Here is a 17,433-nt window from a genome sequence, read left to right on the forward strand (position 1 = left end):
ATGAAAACGAATGCAGACTCCGTCAGATTCCACAAGTACAGATTCCTGCAAATCGATTATATTGACATTCCTTCATTTCCCTGAGCTTTTCTTGCAGCACCGACAGCATTTGCCTGTCTAGACCAACCACTGAAGTACCATCCTGTGCAGTGAATGAAACAAAGCGTCAGTTTAAACTGCAGCAACAGAGGTGGCAGTTGTAGTAAAGATCAGAGCCGGGCTAGCTGACACAGAAAGCCATGGCCTAGCATTCCTCTGCACTAAGCCTCATTAGTATGCTGGGGATCACACCTGGAAGCATGTGAGCCAAGGTCAACTGTTTTACACAGAGCGGAGGGGAACAAAACACAACACTGCTTAAATGATACAGAATGCCAGGTTGGAGGCAGCAGATTGCATTCAGGCTCGACAATGTAGCTGCACTTTTCAGCTTCATTAGCTTGTCCATCTTTGTAACACGGAGAGGCATCTCCAAATGCGATTGTTTAGAAGAGGATTAGAAATAAAGAAGTATCCTGGAGAATCATTTCATTGCACGCAGACATTTGTGAGTGAGAACAAATTAAGCTTCTTTTTTTTTTCGCGGTTCACATTGTTTGCAGTGTGAAGTGCTGGTAATCTGGGCGATGCCGCTGAAAGAGGAAAAGCTTGAAGTATATCATCTCGTCCCAGGGTGTCCACACCATACTGTGAGATCTGCCATACACTTTACATCTCCACTGAGACAACCACACTAAATCCATCCCCTATGGTGTTCACGGGGCTCACACGAGACAGTAATCCTGCATTACCTCACATATGAGAAGTGGGGAATTCAGTTTCAAGCAAAGTTGGGTTATCTATAACCTAAACCTAAATATTTATCAAAATTCATGTATACGATGCATTCAGGTGGTAGGTAGAGTCAGAATGCCATAACATAGTACACGAGCAGCAATATCACATATGTAGTGCACTAAACTTACATTTTAACAAAAAAATCTCCACTTTTGGTAACACATTACTATAACACAACTGCTAGGTCAGTTCAGCATGCACTCATTTCACCAATGGGTTGCAGAAAACATCTGCTGGGAAAGTGGTATAATATACTATACAATATGAGTCAGTTTTGGCAGATATTTACCTTTTTATAAAAATAGTGATCAATGCTTAAATACTACAAATGTCCTATAGGTAACAGGAACAGACATATTTTAACAACACTTCAGAGCTGCTAACATTGCAGAAATGAAAATCAATCAAAGCAACAAATCAAATCAAAGCACATGAAGCTCCCACGACAGATTGCCACCTGCCCATGTGTCAATTAGGTGCGTACCCTACAGCTGCTTTTGCAGAAATCAAACACGCTTCATGTGCTATATATATTTTTGCCTAATAAGCTGTGAATAAGACATTTACTATATAAAAGTTTAAGAAAAAGCATTTTTTTTTTATTTCTATGTGAAGGAGACAATAGGGGAAAGCATGTGGGTCTATCATATACAGCAGCTATAGACCAACGCTAATTCTAGTGTTGCTGTTGCTCATGTGCTGTCCAAGGTGCTGAAAATAGAGCTTGCCTTGTTTCCTGGAAACAGGTCATATGCAACCATTTCAAAATGTTTCATAGTTACACTCGGGTGCCGATACCATGCAGCCTCATTATATATATATATAATAAAAAAATAATAAAAAGAGAGAAAGGTACATTATGAGGACGTTATGATCAAACCGGTTGGACAGAGGCTGTCGTACAAAAACAAGGTTGAAACTGAGAGTTCACACTGCCCTTTAGAAAGGCAAATGCCTAGAGTTGTTGAGCACACTGTGTCAGTATCCATGGAAACAGAGGAACTGAGGAAGGGACCACATTAAAACATTGCAGAGCTGATAGACATGGAAAAGGTAGGGGTTGATGGGGTTTACTTCAAGCCAGATCAATAATAGCCGTTTAAGGTCAGGACACCGTATATAAGTGAAAGCCTAATTGCCACGAACTGTTGCACACTTTGCTTCATAATGCAATGACAGGCCACTGAATGAATGAAAATGAAAAAAGGAGCAGTGGCCTATCATTGAAGCGAAACATTAAAGGGGATTTCAGTTTTGCTTACAGTGAGGCTGAGAACTCCCTCTTTCATAATTGGATTAAACTAATGTTGACATGGTGATTACATTATTTTCCTTAGAGCTCCAGGAATAGTATTTGCCAACCACATTTATTGTATGTAGTTATTTATATCATTTATGGATTTGTTAATTGATTGTATACAAATAAAGTGACATTCAGTCCAGTTAACTTTTAATACATATCGCTATTACTGCAATAAAGACATTTAAGAATTAGCTTGCCTGGGAGAAACACTAGCCTCGTGAGACCGTCCTGATCTCACGAGCTCCAGTTTTCCACTCGCAGATCAGTCTGGCATCTTGAGATAGAGAAAATTTGGAGCCATTCGCCAAACGACCGGGCCAATCAGCGTTGGTTTTGAGGTGGGTTAGGTGGTGATAGACAGATGGTTTATCCAATCAGCTAACCAGTATTTTCAGACAGCGGTAGCCCTAATTCTGTTAGCCGCTCGCTAATGCTTTTTTTCTCTTGGATCCTTCTTTTGGAATATGGACCGGGAACCTGAAATGGTGTCTTTTATTCCTAAATTCTCGCTAACGAGCTATGCTTTGCCTGCAGCAGCAGGGGCGGACTTGTGGTTGTATTTTCATACGCTTCGTGAATCTGATTGGTTGATTTGGCCCGTCTATCACCAACATAGGTGATAGACAGATGGTTCATCCAATCAGCTAACCAGTATTTCCGCCCCTTCCCAAAAGTTCCCAGATGGATATGCCAAGCAAATGCGAAGCAATCCATCTGGCGGAGTCAGGTTAGAGAAACATGTTAATTGCACTGTATCTACAGCATAGTTCTGTGGAGGTCTACAACATTATTCAAAATGCTGCAGAAGAATCTGGACCAGACCATACAACATTCCGTTTATCTCTTCGACCGCTCTGAATCAGTGTGGGAGGAGGAGGCTGGTTGTTATTTTGATTGAAGCACCCTCCCTTTAAATCAAGCAACAAGTGCCCCAGTGCTTTAAACAGTGGAGGACAACTCCAAACTACAAAGTGTTGTTGAACCACAGAGAAACACTGAATAAAATGCATTGACTTTACCACTACAGTCAAAAAATTGCTACTTCTACTTCCTGCTCTATTGATGTACAACCTCACACCAACCTGGAGTGAGCTCATATTTTTGACACTTCTACTTCGGCCCACTTTATTTCTGTATGTGACACGCTCGGAACAATGCCTACAGTTATTCTCCTGAACCTCACCAGAGGATTCCTGCTGTTATAAAGCTGCTGCCAAGCATGTAGGAATGAACTGTATGCTGATTTTGATTGTTTCTTTTCACCACTCATTGAGCTGGAGTAAATCAAATCCCTCTAACATGCACCTCACTATAAGGCAGGTCAAGCTTTGTATACTAAAAATATACTATAGCTCAAATGTGCCTTCTGCATTTTGTACTATACAGTGTGTGTACTATACAGCACATATATATGCCCTTGAGCATGTCAGCATAATGTTGTAACTGAAAATATAAACAGAGCCTGAATTTATTAATAGCATGGGGTACTATAGAATATATTTCATTCAAAATGAGAATTTTCAAGCAGTTCACAATTATAAGGATATTAGGGCTGTCAATCAATTAAAAACAATTAACTAATTAATTGCGCAATTTGCTGTAATTAATCGCGATTAATCGCTTTTTTAAATTGAGACTGAAGCTTATAATAATGGATATTTAAATGCTAAATCACTTAACTTTGCAAATATGAAGAAAAAAACAAACAAGGAAAGGTTCTGCTAAGTTCAGAATGTTTAATATCTTTCAGAACAACAGCAGCAACAATTTGGCTTAGTCCTGCTGAAGGCTGCTGGAAACGGCTAGAAACTGTCTGACTTGAGAGCAGATTTTTGTCACCGTCCCCGGCTGCTGTCGCCTGCTCTCGTCTACTTTACAGGCGAGGCGCAGTTCATCTCCAACGAGCCGAGAGTTCAGTCGGCGGCAGGGCAGTCGGGACTCACCCGGAAATGGCGAGCGGAATGAGGTGACTAGTCTCTCAAAATCTGACGAAAATCTTCTAAACTGACCTTTTTTGAGCTGAAATGAAGACAGATTCAGCAACTGCAAGGCCTATTTCTCGCTTAAAATGTTTTCAGAAACATGTTTCAGTGAACTATTTTAGTACAATATGAGATCGTATTCTGAACGGCCGCCATGACAGTCTGGCTTTGGATTTCCGGAGAAAACAAACCCATGTGACGCGTTTGTCCAATCAGATGCCGGTTTTCATTACTTGGGCAACAATACAGAGTAGCGCCGCCTGCTGTTATCTAGACGTATTACGTTTCTCAGCCGCCACATGAAGTAAACAAACACAGCTGCGTTAATTTCGTTAATTTTTTTTAACGAGTTAAATATTTCAAAAATTAACGCAAAAATTAACGCGTTAATTTTGACAGCCCTAAAGGATATACATTTTTGACTGGATACCAGCTTTGATAAGCCATCTGTGCTGACACATAACATGCAGTGTTTAAACAAAAGTGACAATTTTTAATCTTGTGACGCATCATGAGGTTTAGGTGCTCACAATTCAGACAATAGCAGATATAAGTTGTATGAAGCTGTTTGTTTAAAGAAGAATTGCTCACGATGCTCCTGACCAAAATACTTTATTGACAATTTTTTTTTAAATTAAAAGCTAACCATTTCCCGGTAATAGACCCTGGACACTATGGAGAACATTTTACAGGAATTCTAATTTCAAGACTCCCTATCTTCTACCTTCCCAGGCCAAACCAATAGTGTGCATTTCTCTTTGTCTTCTTTCTATAAACCAAGATGAACAACGACAGAGGACAAAGGGAAAGCAAAGACAGGCAAAGGTGACTCACTGACTTCCTGCTCCCAGAGGACACCTCCACACCAAAGAGATGATTTCTACTAGACGATGAGCAAGTCTGAATCCACAAACAGTGGAGCCAATTATATGCACTTCTTACAAGAGATGGAGGAAAAACAAGTGAGGCAGTGCCAGGCAGCATGGCAATTAAATCCATACTGGGGCTATGTTTTCTCCTCTTGCTGGCCTACCACTAAAACATTCGACAGTATGTCTGATCAAACAGATAAGATATTTCTCAAATATTTTTACAACGGAGGAGACACATTCAAGACAGAACATACGGACAACAGTGATAAACTCACTGCCCTGGAAGTTTTATCAACAGCATCACAGAGACCAACAAGAAAAATGCAACTTTTGGAAAGTTGACTGAAGAGTGCTGGTTTAACTATTTGAGAACCTATAATTTAAATTATTTATATTTTTCATTTTTATATTTAAAATACTATAATCTAGTGCCCTTTAAGGTTTTTGTACATACACTTTTGAAATACAAATATTGGAATTTGATATTTGAATGAATATTTTCTCCAGATAAAAAACAACAACGTTATCAGTCATGTGTGTACATACAGAGACTACCTTCGATGTTACAATATTTTCAGCATTTAGAACTGCAGAATTGAATAATAAAACCTGCATTCATTCATTTTTTTGGCCACATGGGCACAACAAGCTAAACGCAATACTGACATTACAAAGTTAATATGGAGAATGTGTTAGCCGGTAGTTGCCAAATTTCACATCCAAAAGATAAAGAACAATATTAGCATTTATCTGGAGTTGTGTTTCTGGCAACCTGATGAATTTTGGTCCAATATTCACTGTCCTTTTAGCTTTGGTTCTGTTTAAGGTGTCCACTCACTCCTGAGAGAAATGTCTGGCTCTTTAGCTGCTAAATGCTCCACAATGTTCACCAGCTAGTTGGTAACCACCAGCTAGTCCGTCTTCTATGTAATGCTGGGCAGGTATATCAGAGTTTTTCACTGTAAACAGCTACCTGCTGCTGCTGCTGCTGGTGCTGCTGGAAACGATGCTGATGAGAGCCATGGGCGTGAACCAAAACGGAAAAGTTGTGAGCAGTAAAACCAAACAATGAGCTGAAAGATGCTAAAGAGCTTCATAGAGCTGATGGAAACTGTTGAGTCGGGTAATAATTCTCTGCGGGTTCATCAGTAAGAGCGACCCTTTCACATTACATAGAGTAATTTGATCCATTGTTAAAAGAAATATTGATTTGTGCCGCTTTAATGTTCAATATAAATAACAATATCGACCAGTTACAAATAAATAAGTCAGTGTTGCTTTAATCTGGCTCCCGGTGAATCAGTCAGGGGAGCTTGTCGAGTCACTCTGAGAGACGCTGAAATTACATCTTCAGTATGTCAGTGGATTTTCTGAAAACCACCTAATCTCTTTGCAGATTTCAGAGACAGATATCCTATTAGCAGCATGCCGAGTGAGTATTCCATGTTAAGTGGTGGTCCTTGTAATCAAGACAGGAGATGACTGGAGCCCTGATTAAATCTGACAAGGCTTCAAATCAGCTCAGCTTTAAAAACGCCATAAAGCTTTGTGCATTCATAGTCTTGGGTACTACTGTGTGCCAGATATGTAAGGGCCAGCAAGGAAACAGATGAACTTATCATGTGTGGATGCTGTTTCTTAGTTTTTTGTTATGAGATTAAAATGGCCTGCAAACTGTAATATGAGCCAAGTCAGTTTCTGCTAAATGGTTACAGTTAGTTCATTGGGTCCACATTGATCTATAGTGTCACCAGGAACCAGACAATGTAGCTTTACCAAACACAATTTGTCTTTGGGTTCATTAATTCATTATTCATGATTCAATTTTCATTGAACATAGGAAACTTAATAGGAGGAAGCATTTTGATTTATGAGTAGAGTCCAATATGAGCCCCAACTGATGATAGGCCCATCTGCTCCCAGAATAAATCACACCTATAAGCACATAGTATGCAGCCATAGCACCAGCAAATGCATTTCTTATGATGGAATACCACCGCAGACATACACTTTGTTGCAAGCGTTTCAAAAGAGTGTTGGCTCTGTTTTACATGTACTGTTGATCTCAATTAAAATCTATACATTGTGCTTCATAAGAATGTCCAAATACTAAAACACTGGCTTGTTAATGAGCCGAAAAACTAAAGAGAATGGATTACTGAGGAGAAAAAGTGGGACATAATGAGATGAGGAAAAACAAAACAGTGTTTGCTGCTTGCAAAAGGTAAAGGTACTCTGAGAATATTACACAATAAAATGGACAATGTGTCATTCTGTAGTGCTGCCAAATGACTGAGAAGGGCATCTGTGTGGGCAGCTTGTAAATCTCGACTGCCAAACAATCTTTTACATTAGCCACTTGTGTACTGGCCAGTCATAAAACAGAGAGAGGAAGTGATACATATTTATTGGAAGAAGTCCTTCTTTAACTTTAGTAGTTCCTTTTGAATTCTGCTGACTCGATCTGAAGCTCAGCTCTCATTGACATCTAGACAAAAACAGTTTTCATATGAGTCATTTCAGTAATGCACACTGCACAGCAATACGCTTGTATCTTCCAACCCAACTTTTAAGCTGCGTCTTATCGTCACAATTACACATGCAGGATCACAATCATTTCATTAGCCATTGATTGACCGGTGCACCATGTCCCATGGTGTGCATCGTGTATGTCTTGCTGCTCCTACGCTGTTGAATCTCCTTAATTGCAATTGGAAGACTTGTTACTGATTGCCTTGTTTCATATTTGAACCACAGCAATACAACTTCAGTATTTCATTTCAAAGTGATCTTACTGTCCTCTTTTGTTCATTTTCTTTTTGTTTTCTTTTATGGCATCGCAGTTTTAATTGCAATTAAAGATCATCACTGTCTCCGCGCCAACATATTTGGCTTGTCTCAAGTTTACCAGAGGACAATGTAACACGAGTGGTCCTGAGCCAACACAAGGTGGATCGACATCTTATAGAGGCATTAGAAACACTTATGTTTCCATTTGGTTGAAATATGAGAAGCTTGTCTGCGACCCAGAAGAAGATGAATAATTTCCTTGAAAGAGGCTATAATGTAACTGTTATATCCTTGTTTTTTTTCTCTCAATGACAAAGCCAACATCTAGTATAAAAAATGCATTATATTGTAGCTCAGACTTGATAAATGTGAGTGAGACTATTATATCAAATACCAGCCTTTTCAAAATAAGAATTGAATTGATTGGGAACAGGTGAATATGATGACGTTTTCTACTCTATCTTTTAAAATCATGGGAAGGAACCTCGTGATATTGTGCCAAACTGTACCATATAGCTGTCCCAACCCATTTTCATATACTTCAATATAAACCTAAAGATCTCAAACAAATGTCATAGTGGCCAATACAAAAAAAGGGCTCTATTCAACCTAAACAAGCCAAACCGAAGCTTCACACGGATCTTTGCACTGCGCTATTATTCTGACTTAAATTCTTTGATAAATAAAACAACCACTGGACCTCTATAAACTGTGATGAATACATCCTTAAATGACACTTACCACATTGTGCGTCTGTGTTTGTCCAACAAGGATCAATATGTTGGAGCAGATTATAGATAAGCAGAAGTTGAGCAGGATGATGGATCGTTCAGAGCGAATATATCTGAAGAAAAAGGAATGATAAAGGCAACCAAATCAGACTTTTAAAAGATGATTAAACAAATAAGATGTTATATAAATGCACAAACTTAACGACAAAAAGTATTCCTCATCATGTGGTTGCAGCTTATGCTCCTCAAGTGTTGAAATTACCTCCATAGAACAGCATAGATCACTGCCAAGGTGATCAAGGAGAGGCATGACAGACCACAGCCAACTATCAATGTCACAGATGGGACCCCTGAGTTCTCCATGGTCTGTGGAGGAGACAGAGCAAGAAAAAACAGTCAGTGGGAGGTTGGATGTGGTTCATGCAGGACAGTAAATATTTATTGTTGCCCAGAGAGGGAACCAATCAAAACAACCACCACCAATCTGAATAGTCCACGGTGGGTTCCTTAATATACTGTGAGGTTTGAAGTGCATGCGTGGGCTTGAAGACTGTTAAGATGCAGGTCTTCCACTTATGTGTGCTGGACATTATATTATTATTATTATTACAAAACATTAAAGGCTGAAGCAGAGAAGCTAGGCACCAGTGCATCAAAACATATTGTTTTTGTTTGACTTGTTTGTCCTGTCACATTTAAAATCATGTGAGCTGGCCAATCACAGGCCTAGAATTTAGAGCTACCTTCAGACAAACTGTACTGTATGTGGTTTCATACATTACATACACTTGTAATGTGTGAACCATTACCATAACACTGCACTTTTATGGCTGAACTAATGTTTGTCGCTGTTTCTCTGTCAGGCCTGAAGGTAAAAGGTGTCTTTGTGATATCGCAATTCCTACTGTGTACTAATGCAGAGGCCACAGTGTAAGCAGTCTGTGTTCTCAATGTTAATTACTTTATCATCTCAAGAAATGACAGGCTTCTGGTTCCTTTACAGTAGTCTAATTTCAGCACATGAGCTCAAAACATAGTTTCACCTACAAAATGTATCATCTGATGCCAGTAGAGGAAAACAACAGGAACATGTCACTTGTATCGCCCCTCCACCCCCCAAATGTGCATTTGATTGACGAGAAGGAGAGACACACAAGCACCCTCCCGCGTGCACGCGCGCGCACACATAGTTATCTAAATCTACGAGCAAACTACAAATATCCCCCCACAAGCTCTGTTTGCCGCTATTTAACGGGATTAGCATAGCTTAAGATTCAATTTCCATTCGCATCAGCACACACACACACATGCAGCTTTTCTCCTTTACATTGGCCTATAAAACCCACACTGAATAACAAATCAATAGCCTACTTACTATTTCTCTTGGTTGCTGAGCCAAAATGGCGAAGGTAGATACACGATCACATAAGCATTTTGTATGGGATGCATCTGTAAGCACCGTTTTACATCCTTTTGTGGACCAGGCTCCCCAAGAATCGTTCCTGCAAAAAGAAGGCAGAGGCAATTACAGGTAATTCCAGCGGTGGCACGACTTCACGGGACTTATCGACATCACGCCGGGTTTCATATTTAATTATTTGTTTGAATCGAGAGCTATATACTGTCACATAAAAAAATAGCACCGACACATAGACACAGCTCTTGTGTGGCTACGAGCAGCATTTCAGCTGTAGCAGATAGAGATGCAGAGACACGAAGGAGGGGGAGGACGCACGGCGCTGTCCAAGAAGACTGGTGCTGATTGATTCGCTATGTACGCAGATAAATACCAATAGGCGATATGAAAACAGCATTATTCCACTCATAAAGCTTAGAGATAAGAGCGTTCATATTTACCTGTATGTCTTTCTGCGTGATTCTCTATTCCTCTAGATGTTTTCCAAACGACTGTATTCCTTTCCGCCCCCTCTCAATGCCCCTGTTATCCTGTCTTTTTTTCCCTTTTCGGTTGATTTTTACCCCCTCAACTGTTTTAATTAGCAGCTTTTGAATGCTTCCTTAGGGGGATTTTCACCCTGGAAACGGTGGACAGCATCAGATTGATACTTTGTTCCTCTCTGCTGGCGTGAGAGGGGGAGGTTGGTACAATGAAAAAAGAAACACACGCTGTCGCAGGATCTGTTTATTCAAGTGCGGTTCTAATAATATGACGGGAATAAATGATGGTTTTGGATTATTCCTGAAAATCATTTTACACGAAAGCTGTTGCTCCCCGGTGCGAAACGCTTTACAAAAAACACTGCAGAACTAATACCACCCCGCGGAAGCAGCGCGAATGGTTGCAGCCAGTCCCCACTTCACACCACCAAACCACTAGTAGGTGAAATGAAAGGAGCGCTTCTCTTCCATTTGTCATTCGCCCCCACTTATTTTCCATATTCAGAAAAAAAATCACCCTTATTGATTAAAATAGTTTTCACATTTACACAAAAATGTAACAGGATCCGTTTTTGCCGCAGCACATAACCTGCCATTAAGATTCGTGTCACAAACAAGCAAACACCTGTTGTCCTGCAACTTCTCACCCTACAGAATCCGGTTCTCTTCACGATAGAGTATTCACATGAGATACGAAGATTCAGAACAACATAGAGCATACTAGCTGTTGATTTGTGTGCCGAGTGGCCTCTGCTGTGTGAGGCAATCCTGCTTTGTCATTTGATCAATATGGCTGCAATATTTATTATTCCTTGTAAGGGACTGTGGAGCCCTTTCCCAATTCCCAACCAGTACTCTGAGCTGTCTGTACACAGCAAAACAACAATAAACAAAACTCTTCAATTTACCTCCCTCATCTCTTCTCTTCTTAACTGGAATGTGACAGTTTGGTGCAACTGATGCATGTTTACCCCCAGACTGCACACAGAAAGCCAGTCAACAGCTGTATACTTCAGCAAAGTCATGTAGCCATTTCAAAGGAATTTTAAATTGCATAAGTAACAGAATAGGTAGTTATGAATTATCTAAATGCAAAAAAAAAAAAAAATTGCCTTGTCGTGAAGGTGATATACTGTATAAAGCCCATATTCTCTGCAGGCTGTGGAGGAAGTATCTCACTGCAGCTGGAGCGCTAAATCACGTCTTAAAGGTCTGTATGCACTCTGCTGATTTAAATTCTCAAGAATTTCTTAGATGGCTTCTTAAATGAAGGTTCAAACACTGACATTTCATGATGATAAATAGAAGTCTGTGGTCAGGCTCTTGAACAAGTCCTCATGAGTACCTCTATTGAGCTGCACTGAATAATATAAATAACACAGTGACTCTAAGAACCTCTTCGAAATGATTTGGATGGCATAGTGATTTTTTAAGACTGTGTATTTGAAGATTTGAGAACTAGGGAAAGACAGTAACATAAAGCTTTACATTGGTGAAACCAAACACTGAAAAAAAACATGTTGCTGATGGCAGCCCATGGCACTTTTAAGGGCTAAATTACTTTTTGGACTTTGTTGTAGTTTTTCATCAGTAGAGGTGTCTGATTTGTGAGCTTCCAGTTTTAAAACAAACATGGTAAGTTCTTCAAATCCGTAGCTATTGAGGATGTTGTTTTGTGCATAGTCACACTTAACATTGTCATGTGGCTTGGGCCAAAAAAACAAACAGTGAAAGCATCTTTTAATAGTAGTGCAGGTTTTTTGTTGTTTGAGGTAATTTGTGAGGGCAAGGGCAGAGAGAGAGAGAGAGAGAGAGAGAGAGAGAGAGAGAGAGAGAGAGAGAGAGAGAGAGAGACAGGCGGTGATGAGGTCGCTGGGTGCCCTCTTGAGATCACCCTTTGGGTATGCTGCTGTTGCACTCTCAAAATACGATTGCCACATTCAGAAGCAAAACACACTCTTTTGTGATGAGATGGATGGCATGTGTGATGCCTCTACTTCTCGATAACTTTGTGATGAATGAACCATTCCCCCTGGTGAAGACTCAATCCTCGACATGATCTGTTCCTAACTTTTGACTTGCTAGATGTTTGCTTCTCTTTTGTGCAAGCGAGAGAAGCTGACAGGAGAACATCCCTGACTGGGGGATTTATGTACGCCGCGTTTGATGTCTTGTCTGACCTTATCGGGAGCTTGGTGGCCTCGGAATATAAAATGTCCCCTCAAGAAAGCGTCAGTGTTGATGTGAACCAGAGTGAGACTGATGACATGACATCCATCACACACCATTGGTTGACCACTTTCTATCCATGCGTGATGCATTGACAACTTTGTATTCAAACTTCTAGGACTGAAATTTGTGACAGATTTTAATCGTGCTCCAATTTTAAAAATATTTAGGTGTCAAGATGCAAGAGAAGTGACAGTAGAGTGACTTAAAAAGTCGACAACGTTTTAGTCACATTCAGGATTTAAAGCCTTGTGTCTTATTGAAACAGAAATAGACAGTTGCTCAAAACTCCAATTAGAGTTGTCTTCCTTGCTGAACTTTGACAGATCGTGTTCCTTTAGCCAAAGAGATCTTATTACTAAACCCATAACTTATCCACAGGTCCAAGCAGTACACTTCAGAGTCAAACAGTGGAGCTCTGTAACCTCATGATTGTCCAGCTAAACAGGCTGATGCAGCCCTATAGACTAAATGATCAGACTGGGCTGCAGTCTGTTTTTTAGCCTGTGTTGTTATACATCAGTAAATTTTGCATACAACACTGCCTTGTTCAACATATAGTATTTCTTCAGGAATGGGTGGTAACCGTCCAAAAATCTCTTTACATTCATCCCATGCCCACAACAGATTAGCCAGGCATTGGGCTGAGGGCTTAAAGAGTGCTGTAGGCAATGCACTTTAGGCAATTTTATAGTCTTGAAAGATAGACAAACAATGACAGGCAGAAGAGGGTGGGGGCAACGCTGGGAAATGATTTCATCCATCTTGGTGCTCTTGATGACAGGCAATTCATATCAGCCTGTGGGCCACACTGTGTGCGTGTGTTAACTGAATGAAGAGAAAAAGAAAAATGAGTGCATATTTTTATGTAGCAAGACAAATCTAATTCATCCTGAGTGGTATGGAACCCTCAAAAGGAGGTAGACAAGCAAAAGAACCCAAATCAGTTTGGATTTGTTAGTGAGGATGTGAATGGCTCCACAGATCGGGCCAGCCTGGTCTCACAGAATTCCGTGAAATGATCACAAACTGTTAACACCACATTACGTGGTGGTGGCATGGAATGTGTGAAAATTCCGTGTGGCCACCACGGAAAACAATGCCAGTGTAAAGTCAATGAGAAGATGATGTAGCATTAAGAGTGACTATGGTAGCGAGTAGTATGAAATCCTGAAAATCCGCGTAGGGACGTTGGTGGATGGGTCAAACAACACAGGACTTTCACCCCGGAGACCGGGGATCCTGTCCCCCTAAACTCGCTTTCTTATTTTCCTAAACCCAACCATCCCGTTCTTCTTTTCCTAAACCCAACCGTCCCGTTGTTGTCCCGTGTGTCATGGAATCGTAAGCCCACCCACAACCTTTGGGGGCGTGTTCATTTCACGGAATTCTTCCGTGGGCCCATCACGGAATTTTCGGCGATTCCGTGAAACTGCCACCGATTTTGAGTTAAGGGGCCGTGTTCATTTCACGGAATTCTGTGAGATGAGGTTGGCAACCCATGATCGGGCACCCTTCTAATAGGTCCATTATGCCTCTTATCACTGCAGTTAGTTGAACTTCAGTGTGCCCATAACTGTGCCTGTCCAGATTAGTTTGTGTTCCACCACTTGCGTTTGTTTTCAGATTAATGCTAAGGTATTAAACCCAAGGTGAATTAGTTTTGCAACTGTGTGTTTCTTTATTTAAAGCTAGAAACGGCTGGCAACGTGGAAATCCTACTCTCTCATGAATGAATCAACCCCAAGGCAGTATATAAATAAAACAATTAAGGCAAACTGAATCATGTCAGTCAGAACTGACAATGACATTGCTGCACTTGTACTAACTCAGGGTGTACATTTTTATTTATTTGATTTGATTTATTCCAAAGCTTAGAATTACTGTAAAAATCGCTCACGTTACCTCTTCTGCCTCCCAACATCCTTTAACAGTGTAGAAAGGTCATTGCAAAGTGGACAACCAGAGCTCCCAAGCAAAACCAGATGCATTTTAATTTCATTATAAACTAATCCACCAGAAACAAAGAATGCAATACTCTCGTCATTATCGTCTCACCATCTCCAGTGTCGACAGTTTCCATTCAAAACCGACCCAAAACAACAGGGAGTCAAGTGTGAGTCTGTGGTGCAAATGTGTCTATTTGAGGGTGTATGATGTGAAAAACTTTGACAACTGCTGATCTCAGATATGGAAATGTCAAAAAAGCTTGACGTCAAAGAAGGAAACTGTTAGAGAGCGCTTTCAAGAGAATTTGAAAGCTTGAACCTCAAACCGAATAACTGAAAGATAACGCTGTATTTTGAGCTCTAAAATATATATATCACCAGCTGCTGAAGCAGGTTGAATTTCTTAAGTAGTTTTAAACTAACCAAGCCTGTTGATGGTAGAATCTCATTTTGGGTGAAATGCTATAAAAGCCTGATTTATTTTGTGTTTTCTTACTAAGCATCAGCAAAGCAAAGCTGAAATATAAGTGTATCAAACTGGGCCCATGGCAGTGGCAACCATGTATTTTCTGGTATCTACATTATAAAAATGTTCAAGAACCCAGGAGAAACAATTCTCACAATAAAGGTTTCTCTTAGTTCTTACTGTAAGCTTCGCCTCAGTTGATAGTGTTTGGTGTGGCCTGTTTGGCTCAAATCCAGGATCTCCAGATGTTCGTAGAACCTGAAGCCACAACAGCTGCTTTTCACACCTTAACACATACATTATTAATATGTTTTGGTTCCACAGAAAGTAGAGCGTTCTTTGAAAAAGCATGGTATGAACTGAATAGCACTAATTTGAGTAACAACTATTGAGGTAATTCATTACTGTAATAAAAGCTAAACTATTTAGGGAATGTAAAACTCATCAGTTCAGGTAACTATATTTTGTTGTCACAGGTTTGAAAGTGCTGTTTTCGCCCGTGGAGTTAGCAGGTTTTCTACCATCTATCAAAAAGTTTATTTTCATTGACCATTCATTTAAGATTGTACACCAGTAGGTCTACTAGTAGCATTTAAAACATTCCAATCCACCAATAAACTGCTTGGTGCTGCTTGGACTCATGATATTACAAAGTGTCTTCTATAATTTTTTTTATTATATCATTTAGGCTTTTATTGTTTAGTATATGACCTTGTATGTTTGGCAGAGTAAATCGTCTAAATTAAATCCAGTAGACTTTAAAAGAAGGAAACACTTAATCTTCTGGTCTGAGTCTCAGCACACGGTTTCCCACGGCAGTCATGGCAAATGTATCATACATGTTCGGCCATAAAGATTACAATCTGTTTGGGTGTACTGCACCGTAAAAGGAAATGTTTAATACTTACTATAGCATTGTAGTAATAATATAACTTAATATCTTTAGAGTGCTTTAAAGATGAAACATAAAATATGAAACGAGGAAAATAAAATCTAAATTAAATAAAAAAACAAAGTCACTAAAAATGCTGTGTTTTAAAGATATCCTAAAGAGGGGGCAAGATCCTGTTAATCCTGATGTGGCAAGTTATTTTTTAGGATCTAAAAGCCTGTAATGATGAAGGATGTCCTCTTCAGTTTAAGGTTTGGCTTTAATACGACTTTGGTGGATAATCTGAGAGGGGGATGCAAAAACATCTGCAATTAAAAAGTCAGAAGACACTAATATGGTATTCAATGCACTCCTTGCACTTTACAAGGATTTAGAGGATTTTAAAAACATATTATTGCAGGGGAATGCCAAAAGGCATGAACTAGCTTGTAATGCCATTCTATAATTTAAATAAAAGTGTAGTGGCAGTTTGAAGCAACTAAGGAGCTAGAATTCATGCAAGCGATTACAACGCTCAAAATGAGAATAAATAATCTTCTCAAACCAAGATGAGCTCTAAACTTGCTGTAAAGTAATCTGATTTAAACTCATGCTGGAGTCACAATGATAACTAATTCTCCAAGATTGTGCACATTTGTGTAAAATAGTGTAATGTTTTTTAAGTAGATTGGTAGATTAAATACCCTCAAATATTTATTTTGAACACTATTTGACTGATCTAATATCACTGGGTTGCATTTCACATTTTCCCCTTGGCACAGTGGTGGGATATTGAAAATTTCAAGCTTGTTTGATAGCTGAAAATATTGACATTTTAAATAGTAATAAAAGTGTATTCATCTGACCTGTTTACACTTGGTGCTGTGGAGCTGCAGACTTATAGAGTAAATAAAAATATATATATTAGCTCTCTGGATGCTCAAATGTTTTATTTTTCACATGGATAGCTGCATATTAGCATTTTTATTTATATCTTTGTTTTGTTCTTTAGTGCATTTATGTTCTTTATTACGTCAATCTTACTGTATCACTGCCAGGTGCAGTAGATTGTCTGGGTTACAGTCACAACATGACAATTCCAGGAAACACATGCCATTACATGTGGTCCAGACCTTTGCCGCATTGGGACAGGTTAGTAATTTTTTCTTATTTTACTTGCAAAAAATTAAATGAAGATTGCTTTGGAACTAATTATCTTGTCAAGACTTATTTCTTATTCACTATTTAAAATGATGCAGTATAGATTATATTCATCATCACATTAATTACCTTTTTCTTTTTAATATTACTAATTATAAGTGATGGGAGACTTGGATCCTTTCTGAATTAAAATGTATTATTAGATTAATATTACTGATGCATAACATACAAGTAGTTTTTTTTTGGGTAGTTGGATTTAAATCGAGTACCTCCTAATTGTACTTATTGTATACATGTCTATAGGTCTCTTATTGCTCCCTTTTGCTAAAAAAAGAACACCATC

At 39.3% G+C, this 17,433-nt stretch overlaps 1 protein-coding gene across 1 annotated transcript in view; it reads right to left on the reverse strand.

Annotated features, from left to right (window-relative positions):
• Positions 1–17,433, reverse strand: part of adgrb3 (adhesion G protein-coupled receptor B3) — a 124,618-nt gene that overhangs the window by 11,705 nt on the left and 95,480 nt on the right. Inside the window, exons 17-19 of the mRNA XM_028603905.1 lie at positions 9,891–10,017; positions 8,778–8,881; positions 8,526–8,628 (exon numbers count right to left, since the gene is read on the reverse strand). Coding sequence (XP_028459706.1) covers positions 8,526–8,628; positions 8,778–8,881; positions 9,891–10,017 — 334 coding nt within the window. The remainder of the gene's footprint in view (positions 1–8,525; positions 8,629–8,777; positions 8,882–9,890; positions 10,018–17,433) is intronic.

Source organism: Perca flavescens, chromosome 17, assembly GCF_004354835.1.
Source record: "Perca flavescens isolate YP-PL-M2 chromosome 17, PFLA_1.0, whole genome shotgun sequence".
Classification (NCBI taxonomy): Eukaryota; Metazoa; Chordata; class Actinopteri; order Perciformes; family Percidae; genus Perca; species Perca flavescens.